The following is a 14577-nucleotide window of genomic DNA, read 5'->3' as shown; positions in this document are numbered from 1 at the left end:
GTTTGCATGGTTGTATCTACTGTAGATCCTGGTGCACAGGAGTTGCAGCGGTATGGGAGGTTGTGGCGGGCTTGTCCCATTTAAAAAATACAATAGTTAACTACACCAGTTAAAATATAACCCTGACAGTCCGTCGCACTGTTTCACGGTAGTCAGGTTACATGACAATGTATATAGGAGTGACCTTCAGCAAATTCACACAAAGCATTTGCCGACACACTCTACCTAATGTGACATAGAAGCCGTATTGGTTTTTGTGTATTCAGCAATTTTATGTAACACTAGCTGAGCCGGCGAACTCCGTTTCGCCACCAATGATTTTGTCTGTTTTCCTGTATTTTCTTAATTTTTTCCTGTATCGTCACGCCTTTAGTCCCCGAAGGGGTAAGCAGAAGTGCACATTGTGGCACATAATGCCATCTATACCCACATTTAACAATGTATGTTGTAAGTCCCATGTAATAGGGGGTGAGTCTATTGCCATATACTGAGCACAATTTTAGGCTCCGCGCTACCACTGAGAAATTTTCGAAAAACCGATAAAAGCCTTGTAATCCTTCGCCCGACCCGTAAATCAAACCCGAGACCCCTTGCCCGGCAGTCGCACTTGCGACCACTCGACCAACGAGGCAGCATATGCTACGAATATGTAATAGCTAAACTGTGAAACTATGTGACCGTTTCCACTGATACTAAGCTATGCAGCTGTGTGAGGAAGATGCGCAGCTCGAGTATGCGATGCATCGATAGTAGGGAAGCCATCCATAGCACGCATTTTTCCACATACGGCCAACAAGGCAGTCAAACACACCACTGTTAAAGTTTTTTTGAATTTTCTTTGCTATAAACCTCACGGAGCCCGAGACCTTTCCAACGAATGCAAAACCGTGGAAATCGGTTCGTGCGTTCTGGAGTTATAGTGTCAGGAAGGAAAACCCGACTTATTTTTATATTATGAAATAGATTTACTTATTTTTGTTATCACACAAAAAACACTAATGTAAACTGTACTTTATTGTAGACTATTAACATCGGCATGTGACATATTATTGTGATAAAAAAAATCGGATTTCCCATCTAACTATTTCTCGTTCACGGTTTTTCCGATCCCGAAATGATTTCGGTATTATAAAAAAACGGATTTCCCGTCTGTTTCTCGTTCACGGTATTTTCCGATTCCGAAATAATTTCAGTATATTCTCTCTCTGGGTGTATCATCATGTTTTTTATCTCCAAAGGGGTAGGTTAGATAGGTAGAGGTACACATTACGGCACGTAATGCAACTGTACAATGTACACCCATTTTGCACCATTTGTGTTATAAGTCCCATGTAATAGGGGATGAGCCTATTGCCATATAATGGGCACAATTTCAGACTCCGTGCTGCTGAGAAATTTTCGAAAAGCCTGTGTCTTCAATGTTTAAAAGACCTTCTACACACCACTTTCTTAACATGAAATTTAAATGTGTTTCGGCTCAACCGGAGTGATACCACGGCCTCGCTGAAAAGCGACGTGAACCAACGCTTGCGATGTGTTTCGTTGTGTGCGTGAGGTTACCGGAGGCCCAATTACCCCTCTTCCCAATCTTCCCAATCCCCGATTCCCCAAACAACCCTTAAATTCCTAACTCCCAAAAGGCCGGTAACGCACTTGTAACGCCTCTAGTGTTTCGCATGTCCATGGGCGGCGGCGATTGCTTACCATCAGGGGATCCGTCTGCTCGTTTACCGGCTTATACCATAGAAAAAGAAAATGAAAATAACACACTAAAAAACTCCGCACGTATTCTTCATAAAAATATATGTATGTATTTAAAAGCAACGATAAAAAACAATAGCTTCGCGTTCCACTGCGGTACTCTCAAGGCCGTAGCGTTTACGACCGCGCACATTACCGGCAATGGATCACGTTTCAACCTATATAGTCGCTTTATGTCGCAATGGTAGGTATATAGGTATTATGTATTGTAGGTTTTTTTTTGTAATATTATACTAGACACTACATGTAATAAAGAACTAATGTCTCCGGTCGCCTCTATCTGTTTGTGGTAAAATGCTGAACGGATTATCATACGGTTTTTATCGGATTTAGGATGGGTTTAGGTATTACAGTGATTCTTGTGCCGTAGGCAAACAGCTATCACTTTATAACAATTACTGTCTCATCTCGGTACTTGAGTGGGCCCAAACTCCGATTATCGATCTAGGGGTCTTCAAACTAATTTTAACAAAGCATTATTGAGGAATAGCACCCACTTTCCACTATTTGTGTTACATAGGACTTATAACACAAATAGTGGAAAGTGGGTGTACATTGTAAAGTGGCATTACGTGTACGTACGTACTACGTACTCTGCCTACGGATAAAACGCGTGACGATATGAGTGAGAGCTAACTATAGCCTCAACCCCTATTACATGGGACTCACGAAATGTGGATGTTGTATTGTATACAATGTGATAGGGGTGGGACTTCTTACCCGTTAAGGCTGAGTACTACATCTAATTTTATTGACAAAAAAAATAATATGGGGGGTTGAACCCCTAATTGAAAATATTGAAAAATAGTGATTTTTTCGGTAAAAATAATTCACAAATGATTTTTTTGACCAAAACATTATCAAACATATGAAAAAAGTAATGAATTAGTTAGCCAAGGTTATTAGCTACCGTTTGTCGTTTTTTTTTTGTTTCTACGACGCATACAACCTTTGATATCAAAAAAAAGTAAAAAAAAATATTAAAATAGCCATAATTTTTAGGGGACCATTCGACCCCTTCGACCCCACTTTTGTTGATAAAATTAGATGTAGTATTCAGCCTTAACGGTTTAGAAGTCTCGCCCCTATCACATTGTATAATTAGACACCTCTGTCTACCCCTTCAGAAATTAGAAGCCATAATGTTATGACTACAACTGTATTTATATCATCACGAAAACATAAAATAGTGGAATGTATCTTTATCTTGAATTTTTATCTCATTTTAATACATACCAAGATTTCTTGTGTCATCATAAGAAAAAACAAATTATAAATTGGAGAGGAGATCATGGTTTGGGGTTCTGTATCTTAATCCAGACTCTTTTTTAAGGGGGGCACATCATCCAATGACTGCTCCCGCCTTGGGCGACGTGAGAGGGAGCTTCAGACTCTTACTGACTAAAAACCACCCCGTTCCTACTCCTGCCTTTCGAGCCGGAGCCTCGGTAACCTGCTAGGTAGTCCGCAGCTCTAGATTAGGCATCAGCCCTACTAGGCTTCATCTGTGGTGGTCTGATGGCTCTTTGAGGCGCGCGCGGAACGCGACGCGCCATACGCACGGGTCTGGTTCTGTTCGGGCGGCGAGCTACCCTTGCTCGCCGTCCCCAGACCCGCACTTACGGTGGCCGGAGATCGTCACGCGATCCCCGACGCCCGGAGTGGCTGCGAGTGCTCGACATGGTGTCAAAGTCAAAGCATTTATTTCAATTAATCCTAAATTAGGCACTTTTGAAACGTCAAATTGAATTGTCCGTCAGTCTGTCCGTCAGTGAAGCTAGGCGCTCGTTCCAAAGTGTAGCTTCGAATGGAGAAGAGCGAGCAAGAAACTCCATCGTTACTCTTTTTTAAAATGTTTTTTACAATATGATGAGAGGTGATAGACTTTAAATTTTTTCAGTTACTCTGATTAGGGCAAGTGACTCATCACTCAGACCCGATAGTTCTCATCGATTTTGACATACAGGACCCCAAAACTAATGATAAACACGTGAGCAGCTTATCTATAGAAATATTTGTTTTATAACTTATCTTATATTTAAATAACTGTTGCTCAATCAGTTATTGAGAGGGGTCTTTATTTTGAGAAGTTCTTATACGTTTAGTTCAATTCTAAAAGTTTATGCATATTTCTTTTAATCTTATATTAAGTTACTAGCTACTTCCCCGCGGTTTCACCCGCTCTGCTCGGCTCCTATTGGTCATAGCGCGATGTTTTATAGCCTATAGCCTTCCTCAATAACTATCCAACACAAAAAGAATTATTCAAATCGAACCAGTAGTTCCGGAGATTAGCGCGTTCAAACAAACAAACTCTTCAGCTTTATAATATTAGTATAGGTAATAGATTTTTTGCTTTTTTCGGTTTATCGAAAATTTCTCAGTAGTAGCACGGAGTCTGGAATAGTGTCCAGTATATGGCAATAGGCTCACTATTACATGGGACTTATAACATAAATGGTGAATAGTAGGTGTACATTGTATAGCGGCATTACGTGTCGTAATGTGCACCTCTGCCTACTCCTTTGGGGATAAAAGGCGTGACGTTGCGTTGCGTATGTATTGAAGAAGCCCGTTCGACCGTGGACTATTGATAATGATACCTAAGTTTTGACTTGGAAGTGCAAATAAAATCTAAGTCTAGATGAAATCCAGACATTACGCATTCCAATGGCGTATCGTCATAGATCTACAATCTGTATTTATAGGTTTAAAATCTAGTTTTAGCTCTCGTAAAGGTCAAAGATAGGACATGTGTGAGATTTTTTACGAACTTTTATATAAGGTGTTCTAAAAGTATCTGCCACGGCTTTAATGGGAGGTAGTGTTGTGTTTGAAGATGCTATGTAGCTATGCTACGAATACGTAATAGCTAAACGGTGAAACTATGTGACCGTTTCCACTGATACGAAAGCTATGTAGCTGTGCGAAGAAGATGCGCAGCTCGAGTATGCGATATATCGATAGTAGGGAAGCCATCCACAGCACACATCTGTAGCACGCATCTTTCCATATAAAAACATATCTTGGCGGCGTACATTTCCAAACAGAACATGATTGGTGGAAGCCAAACGCATCCACAGCAACGTAGTATAGCACATCTCTGGTGGAAAAACATCCTAATGCATGTATGTACGTATATCATTGTATAGTGCTGATTGCTCATGACCTATGGCTCTTCCACCGTTTAAAAAAACAAAGTTGTCAGCGACACACAATACCTCCCTTTCTGCCTACCATTCTATATAGAATAACGTGATGCCATTGTACTTGGTACTTGGTACTTTTTGTTCGTATCAGGAAATGATCAATTCTGGTCAATCAAGTCAATTGCTAGGTCTAACCTTTGTTGATAGACTCAAATGGATCGAAGATTCTAGGTTTGTTTTGTTTTTGATCCGGAGCTGCAGACTACCTAGCGGGTTTACCGGGGTTCCGGCTCGAAAAGTAAGAGTTGGAACGGGGTGGTTTCAAGTCTGTAACCACTGTACTCAGAGTCATTTAATTGTTACTTAAACCAGTCTTTAGCAATTGTTTTCAATACAAAATCGTTAATAAGGAATAGTTTAAGTAATCATTAAATGTCTCTGAGTGCGGCAGTAAGAGTATGAAACGTCCTCTCGCCTCGCCCAAGGCCGGAGAAGTCATTGGATGATTATCTCAAAAAAAAAGAGTTTATTTGGAATTAAGATTTTGAGATCGTAACTACGGCTTCGAATCGTGTGTCGAGCAGAGTATTTTGTTGTGAAATTCATCGATTCTTCCAAAAAAAGTAGCATGGAGTTTTTCATTCATAGACAATTCGAAACTGGCAAAACGGGAATGCTGGAACGGTTTTCTGCTCGGCCGTGGTATCACTTCGATCGAGCCGGTCCAGCAGTGCCAATGCAAGGCTCTCCCACACTTAAAGTTGATTATCCGAAAATTGAAATACATATACATATTACAAAAACCTATGACATAACAGTCTGAAGTCAGATTATCTAGTGTTACGGATATACCTAGGTCTTGTTATGTAAGCTAAGACCTAACTAGGCTATTGAGAAGCCGCACATGCTCGATATTAGGTTACAATGATTACAAGTAGGAATAACTTTGTAGTTACTTTGTAGATAAGTGTGGGAGAGCCATGCTTCGGCACTGCTGAGCCGGCTCGACCGGAGTGATACCACGGCCGAGCAGTACCACCGACGTGAAACAACTTGTTATTTGTAGGCCGCTTATTGTTTGTGAAGGATGCAGGCAAGCGTCAAATGACGCGACGTGGACAGTTGGGGTGCTTTTCCACCAGAGATGTGCTATGTAGCTATGTGACGAAGATGTAATAATTAAGCTGTGAAACTATGTGACCGTTTCCACTGATATTAAGCTATGTAGCTGTGCTAGGAAGATGCGCAGCTCGAGTATGTGATGTGTCGATAGTAGGGAAGCCATTCATAATACGCATCCATAGTATGCATCCCTAGCACGCATCTATAGCACGCATCCATAGCACACATCCATAGCACGCATCAATAGCACGCATCTTTCCATATAAAAAAAAACAAAGCTCAGCTGAGTCCGTTTCCACCAGTACTAAGCTATATGTACCAATGACTATGATTGGTGGAAGCCAAACGCATCCATAGCAACGTAGCATAGCACATCTCTGGTGGGAAAACTTCCTTACACTGTAAAAAGAATTTTCCAAATCAGTCCAGAATTTTTAGACCTTTACTTACTAGAAAGAAGTGTCTTATGTAAATAAATACAGTTATTAAACAGATGTTAATATATTTTTAGAGAAACCGTTTTATCTTGATCAATTAAAATGTTGATTTTATGTAAATGAAATCTTTTAATTTAGTTGTTTTTGCATAATAATGTCACAATATTTATAACTCTCGAAGTCTCGAGAAAAGTCAGATGCACAACTTTTACGATAAAAATAATAGCACTTTTGAATGAGTAAGCCGATAACATAATAATTACGGTGCTTTTCCACTAGAGATGTGCTATGTAGCTATGCTACGAAGATGTAATAGCTAAGCTGTGTAACTATGTGACCGTTTCCACTGATACTAAACGCCATACTCAAAGTAATTTAATGGTTACTTAACCCAGTCCTTAGCAATTGTTTTCGGAACAAAATCGTTTTTAAGGAATAGTTTAAGTAATCATTAAATGTCTCTGAGTGCGGCAGTAAGCTATATGACCATTTCCACTGATACTTAGCTATGTAGTCTTGCGAGGAAGATGCGCAGTTCGAGAATGAGATGTATCGATAGTTAAGAAGTACATACATCTTTCCATATAAAAAACATAGCTTAGATGAGGCCGTTTCCACCAGTGCTAAGCTATGTGTACCAATGAATATGATTGGTGGAAGCCAAACGCTTCCACAGCAACGTAGCATAGCACATCTCTGGTAGAAAAGCATCCTTAGTATGACAAAATAAGACAAAATACTCGTTTATCGCCAACGTAGTTTTTTCTACAATCTGATAAAATATACATATCTAGTAGTTTCTACACTAAAATCATAAAGTTAAACTGGTTCTTTTACAAGACTCGAACCGGTAATGAATTCCGATACCCCACGCTTGATTGCTGTATTTGGTGACAAATCGACGGTTTAAACTACCAAGTATTAATATATTGGTTTATTTAATTGTAATTTTAATTGTTGAGCTATGCTTCGGTACGAATAGGTCGCCCGACCGGAGTGATACCACGGCTTCACAGAAAACGACGTGAAACAACGCTTGATTTGTGTTTGTTTGTGTAAGTGAGGTTACGCAATCCCCGACCAAATTACCCCCATCCCCAATATATTGTGTATGTATGTATGTAATATGAAACAAAGTCGCCTTCCGCCGAGTGCATGTCTGTATAGGTACTTAGATCTTTAAAATTACGCAACACATTTCGATGGGATTTTTTTAATAGGTAGGCTGATTTAAGTGAAAAGTTTACATTTATAACAATAACTCCATATTTAAAGCATTCAAAACCTCGAGCAAAATCTAACTAGTAACAAAAATGTGACAAGTGAAGTACAAAAATAAATACGGACGCGTAAAGCAGCCATGTTGGCTCGTTTCCGCCGCGCCGCCCGCCAGGCTGCGCGCGCGCAGCGGGAACTGGAGGAAGCCGAGGCAGACACTGCGTATGATGTGTCACACTACTTCAGCGATGATGTAGCTGATCCGTGGAGGCAGCATGGTGAGTTTTCAGACTGAAGGACCTGGTTAAATGACATTAGTAGGAAACTACGAGTTGAATAATGAATGAAACCAATGATTTTCCCTGTTTTCCCGCTTTTCTCTTGATTTTCTTTGCTATAAACCTCACGGAGCCCGAGACCTTTCCAACGAATGCAAAACCGTGGAAATCGGTTCGTGCGTTCTGGAGTTATAGTGTCAGGAAGGAAAACTTGACTTATTTTTATATAATAGACTAGCTACTTCCGCGCGGTTTCACCCGCTCTGTTCTGATCCTATTGGTCATAGCGTGATGTTTTATAGCCTATAGCCTTCCTCGATAAATGCACTATCCAACACAAAAATAATTATTCAATTCGGACCAGTAGTTCCAGAGATTAGCGCGTTCAAACAAACAAACTCTTCAGCTTTATAATATTAGTATAGATATTAAGTATAGATTATAATCTACCAGGGTCGAAAGAAGATTCCCACAAGTTCGAGGAGTTTAAAAGGGGTGGTTTTTAGCCAGTAAGAGTCTGATACTACCTTTTGCTTCACCCAAGGCCGTAGAAGTAATTGGACGATTTAAAAAAACAACCGAAATGCAGTGTCGTATTATCCCTAACAAACTAGTCAAGTGCCGTGCGCCTTTTTCATTACCTAACTGTCGGACTTAATAGATTTTTAATTTTAATACCCCCTCATCATCCCTGTTGACAAACTAAAATCCGTTGCGTGCGATGCGTACGATGCGGGCCTTTAATTTAATTCGCCTTTCCGGGCATGAGTGTGGCTGATAAGATAAAAAATTTTAATGTATCCGTTTCCTCCATTACAGATGCGCTAGAAAGAGAGCGTCTGTCCCAGCACGCAGCTCTCCGTGAGCTGGTGTCTCGCGGCGACTGCGTCCAGCTGAAGGCTCGGTTGAGCGCGCTCGGCAGCAGCGCCGGCCTCATCGCCAACTTGACGCCCGGTGGAGCTAATACTCTGTTATATGTGTAAGTGTATGTGAACTTGTATGTTTGTAAACGCACCCACGACACAGGAGAAAATCCTAGTGTGGGGCAACGTTGTTAAAAAAATTGCAGTAAGTTAAGCTGTTTTAAGGTACGCGTTCACAGGCTCGCATCGTACGCATCGTACGCAACGGATTTTAGTTTGTCTTGTATAGAAACTGATACAACTGCGTCCACTGATCCGCATCGTACGGACCGCATCATCGGCAATGCCTACATGCGATGCGTGCTGATGACGTCATACGGAATGCGTACGATGCGTGCGATGCGGGCCTGTGGACGCTTACCTTTAGTAAAGGTTTGAAAGTGGATGGGTAGGATCGGAGTGGCTCTTTTGAAACGGCATTTTTCCTGTTTTGATAAATTAACTGTAATTAAAAGTTTGAAAATCGATAGATTTTCCACTATAACCATCTTTACGGGGGTTTTCCTCCAGAGATGTACTATGTAGCTATGCTACGAAGATTAGCTGTGAAACTATATAACCGTTGCCATAGATACTAAGCTATGTAGCTGTGCAAGTAAGAGATAGATATAGAAATTCCTCACGATGTATTCCTTCACCGTTTGTCAGTGGTGCCTAAAATAATCTTAGACTTATATATAACTCAAGAAAAGTCACATTGGTACGTGTAGTTTCGAACCAGCACCCGGTCACAAACACCATGATTTCAAGCGGATATCCTATAACGACACTTTGAAAACCACCACCACAACTCTTCCGCAGGGCATCGGAAGCAGGTTTAACAGCAGCGGTCTCCTCACTCCTGGACGCGGGCGCTGATGGGCGAGCGCACCCAGTCACCAAGTACTGTCCCCTGTACATCGCCAGCTACCATGGACACGTGGAGATTGCTAAGCTACTGTTGGCTTCGTTTCCTGAAGCTGTCCAGGTGAGGAGTTGGAGATATATCTAATATTTAATATAAATAAATTTTAAGTGTGGAAGAGCCATGCTTCGGCACTGCTGGGCCGGCTCGACCGGAGTGATGCCACGGCCTTACAGAAAACCGACGTGAAACAACGCTTGCTTTGTGTTTCGTTATGTGAGTGAGCTTACTGGAAGCCCAAATATCCACCTTTCCAATCTTCACCTATAAATATTAGTCTTTTTTATGGTATAAGTAAACGAGTAGACGGATCATCTGATGGTAAGCAATCGCCACCGCCCATAAACACCCGAAACACCAGAGGCGTTACAAGTGCGTTGCCACCCTTTAAGAAGTTAGGAATTTAAGAATTATTGGGGAATCGGGGATTAGAAAGATTCGGAAGGGGGGCAATTGGGCATTGGGCCTTCGGTAACCTCACTCACACAACGTAAGCGTTGCTTCACATCAGTTTACTGCTCGGCCGTCGTGGTATCACTCCGGTCGAGCCGGCCCAGTAGTGCCGAAGCATGGTTCTCCCACATTTGAAATCTAATCTTCACTCCGGTCGAGCCGGCCCTGCAGTGTCGAAGCATGGCTCTCCCACACCTACAATCTAATCTTCTCTCTTTTTCTCCCATTATCAGCAAGAGACAGTGGAGAAATGGCTGCCCATCCACGCGGCGTGTATCGGCGGTCATGCTGCGCTGGTGACATTACTGCTGGAGTATCCGTACCCTGAGACAGTGCTCACTACTTATACGTAAGTCGAGGTTTTATGTGTTTATTTATTCATTTATTTCAGGCTTCACAAACCCATATCAAATACTTTAAACTAATACTTTAAAATTTATAAATGCTATACATACATTACAAACTCGTTGTTTTATTATAACTTTCGTAAGACATACTAAATTAATTATTTGTGTGCTTACTCACGTAACTGTTTGACGAGAAACTCGACTAGTTTCACGATACGATGCGGCAATTGTCGTGCTGCTACTGCTCGTAGCGTCGTGTGTCGCAAAATGCTATTCATGAATATGAGCCTCTAGCATGGCTTGAAACTAGTCGAGTTCCTCGTCAAACAGTTACGTGAGTAAGCCAGTAACAAAATAATTAAACTCGTTCTTCTCTATTCGAAGCTACACTTTGAAACGAGCTTCGCTGATTGACAGACTGCCGAACAATTCAATTTGACGTTTCAAAAGTGCCTAATTGAGGATTAATTGAAATAAATGCTTTAACTTTTACTTTGAAAACAATATTACAATTAGTTGTGCTTAATAATTACCTAATGTGTTTCTCTTAATAATATTATAAATGCGATTGTTCCTGTGTTTGTGTATAGGTTTGTTACTCAATCACGTCAAAATGGCTGAAGGGATTGAATTATAAAATATTGCAATCTTTGAACACAACATTACCTCCTATGAAAGCCGTGACGGATACTTTTAGAACACCACGGTGTCGTGGGTGTGCGTTTACAAACATAATAGACACAACCCTTGTATGGGGCAGTGTCTAAAAAACCAAATTAATTTATTCTACCCCCCTCCCCCCAGTGACCCGACAGGGGAGTGGCAATGGCGCGCGGCGTTCGACGTGAACGCGCGCGACGTGTCGGGGCAGAGCGCGCTGTACGTGGCCTGCACGCTCGGCAACCTGGCCGTCGTGGACGCGCTACTGGCCCACACCGTGTCCGCCAACCCCGCGCACACGGGGGGGACGCACCAGGTCAGTTTATGTTAAAAAAAAATAAAAAAAATGTAACCACTGCTACTCTTCAAGTAGGTGTCACATACCCACGCCGGCGCAGCGCTACTGGCGCATACCGTCCCCGCCACCCCCGCCCACACGGGGGGGACGCACCAGGTCAGTTTATATTAAAAAAAAAAAATATATATAACCACTGCTACTCTTCAAGTGGGTGTCGCATACCCGCGCACACGGGGGGGACGCACCAGGTTAGTTTATTTAACCACTAGTACTCTTGACGTGGGTGTCACATAACCGAGTAAGATCCAGAGCGCGCTGTACGTGGCCTGCACGCTCGGCAACCTGGCCGTCGTGGACGCGCTACTGGCCCACACCGTCCCCGCCACCCCCGCGCACACGGGGGGGACGCACCAGGTCAGTTTATATAACCACCGCGGCTCTTGACGTGGGTGTCAGATACCCGAGTAAGATCCAGAGCGAGCTGTACGTGGCCTGCACGCTCGGCAACCTGGCCGTCGTGGACGCGCTACTGGCGCATACCGTGTCCGCCACCCCCGCGCACACGGGGGGGACGCACCAGGTCAGTTTACGTAACCACCGGTATTCTTCAAGTGGGTGTCACATACCCACGCCGGCGCAGCGCTACTGGCACACACCGTCCCCGCCACCCCCGCACACACGGGGGGGACGCACCAGGTCAGTTTGTGTAACCACCGGTATTCTTGTCGTGGGTGTCATATACCCACGCCGGCTCACACTGGGGACACGCACCAGGTCAGTTTGTGTAACCACTGCTACTCTTCAAGTGGGTGTCGCATACCCGAGTAACACCAGGTCAGTTAATATAACCACCGCTACTCTTGTCGTGGGTGTCGCATACCCGACGATAAGATCTCCTAATATCTAACATCGAAGGTAGTAAGTAGTACAGAAAATTTAGCAACACCTACTCTTTCTATGGGTTTTTTTACAAACGAGCAGACGGGGCACCTGATGGAAAGCGAAATGATGGTATACCAAATGATTTTCTGCGAAATGAAGGTTCTGTCATGCGTTGTTATGAAAAATAAAATTACGACCAACAAAATTCTACTATTCTAGTAGTGGGGTCTATCTGCTAATAAAGATAGACCCCACTACTATTTTCGAGTCACAGAGGAACTCTTTATCATAATTTACGTAAGTAAACCGTGATTTTTAGTTAAGCTATATCTATGTGGGTGTGACATACCCGACTTAATGTCTCCTCTAATGGTTAAGTCTTGGACTGCCAATAGAAAACTGTTGAAGGCAAATCTTCTGCTAACGTCGATCACCGGTGACCACCATGGCGTTCAACGTGTTAATCCTTGCCGTATGAATATCTTCTCTAATGGAACTTCCCCTTCTACTTCCTTTCCTCAGGAACCAGAAGATGCTCCCACCACCAGCCCAGCCAGTCAGGCGCTCAGTCCACAGCGTGGCGGTATATCTCTAGGTATACATGCTATTGTCAGCAAGTTGACTGGGTCTTCGGCGAATAATGTGAGTATTTTATTAAATTAAGTTTATATTTTTCTCTTGCAACCAAACCAGATTAAGAGACTCAAGAGAGCAGACGTGCTGCCTTAATATGGGGAGAATGAACAATGGCTCTGCCTCGCTTAACCTCATAATCATTCAACTCACCTGATTATAGTCTAGCCGACTGATCGCAGATCGCACAAATTAAAAAAAAACTAATATTTTTAAACACATACAGAAACAAAATGAAAATAAAATATATCGACGGTTAAAAGGAAATAGGGTATAAGCGACAAAAATGAAATGTTCAGGAGAGCCGTTTAAACTCGTCGGTCGTCGAAAGAATACTAGGAAAAAGTTTTTTTTTGCTAGGGTATAAACGCCAAAAATGTCGTCGTAGAGCCATGAGAGTAAGCGCATTCGAAAGAGCGGAAAATTTTACGTAGGATAGCATAATAAACTCATTTTTGACCAAAATTTCGCTTATACCCTATTTCCTTTTAACGGTCGATTAAATATTCTCGTGTCACAGTTTTCGTTGCCATACTCCTCCGAAACGGCTTGCCCGATTTTGATGAAATTTTTTGTGCTTATCCGGTATCTCTATGAGAATCGCCCAACATTTATTTTTCATCCCCCTAAATGCTAGGGGTAGTACAACCCTATTTTTTTTAATTTACCGCAGACGAAGTCGCGGGCAGAAGTACTAGTTCTGCCCGCGACTTTCGTTGAAAGTCGCTATTGAAATCTACAGCATATATTGTTTTAGTTTTCTCACTCTCTTATTTTGAAAGTTAGAGGGGACACAAATTTTACAACTTTGGAAGCGTCTATCTTGCAAACAATTAAATTTTAACGAAAAATGGTTGCAGGAACTTTGATATCTTTTTTTATAGCCCTTTTGTATGAAAAAATACTCATAATCAACAATTTACATTCACTATTGTAATCTTCAAACACAACACTACCTCCCATTAAAGCCGTGGCAGATACTTTTAACGTTCCTTATATGTCTAGTTCGTTAGCTATCCCTACGGCGCAGTGATGCGACAGAACTCGCACGAGCAAGATGTGGGTTCGATTCCTGTGCAAGAAGGAACAGTATGATATTTTATTTGAGTTTGAGAAATTTGGGTTTTCTTTGTAAATATTATATTAATTAATGACTGCTTCTTTGGTTCAGAGGTCGCAAATGCGACTCGGGTTCGATTCCGGGGTCGGGCGAACTATTGCTGGGCTTTTTTTGGTTTTTCCAAAATTTATCAGTAATAGCACGGAGTCTTGAATTGTGTCCAGTATATGGCAATAGGCTCAACCCCTATTACATGGGACTTATAACACAAATGGTGAAAAGGGGGTGTACATTGTATAGCGGCAATTACGTACCGTAATGTGCACCTCTGTCTACCCCTTCGGAGATAAAAGGCGTGACGTTGCATTAATTAATGCTTGATTTTTTAATGTATAGTGCTAATGAGTGTAGTTTTTGTAGCTTTAACATGAGAATTTGTGAAAATTAGTTTT

At 42.0% G+C, this 14577-nt stretch overlaps 1 protein-coding gene across 2 annotated transcripts in view; it reads left to right on the top strand.

Moving 5' to 3' along the window:
* LOC118278394 (leucine-rich repeat serine/threonine-protein kinase 1) overlaps nt 1-14577 on the top strand; it is a 93749-nt gene that overhangs the window by 9126 nt on the left and 70046 nt on the right. The window contains exons 1-6 of one of the 2 annotated variants that reach the window (XM_050703393.1): nt 7695-7965; nt 8785-8944; nt 9690-9855; nt 10479-10594; nt 11397-11568; nt 12955-13074. In XM_050703393.1, the coding sequence (XP_050559350.1) occupies nt 7830-7965; nt 8785-8944; nt 9690-9855; nt 10479-10594; nt 11397-11568; nt 12955-13074 (870 nt within the window). In that variant the 5' untranslated portion in view covers nt 7695-7829. Of the gene's footprint in view, nt 1-7694; nt 7966-8784; nt 8945-9689; nt 9856-10478; nt 10595-11396; nt 11569-12954; nt 13075-14577 lie in introns of those variants that run through there. The other variant, XM_050703392.1, reaches the window with a different exon arrangement.

The sequence above is a fragment of the Spodoptera frugiperda genome, chromosome 24 (genome assembly GCF_023101765.2).
Source record: "Spodoptera frugiperda isolate SF20-4 chromosome 24, AGI-APGP_CSIRO_Sfru_2.0, whole genome shotgun sequence".
Taxonomy (NCBI): domain Eukaryota; kingdom Metazoa; phylum Arthropoda; class Insecta; order Lepidoptera; family Noctuidae; genus Spodoptera; species Spodoptera frugiperda.
This window is presented reverse-complemented; position numbering and strand designations above follow the sequence as displayed.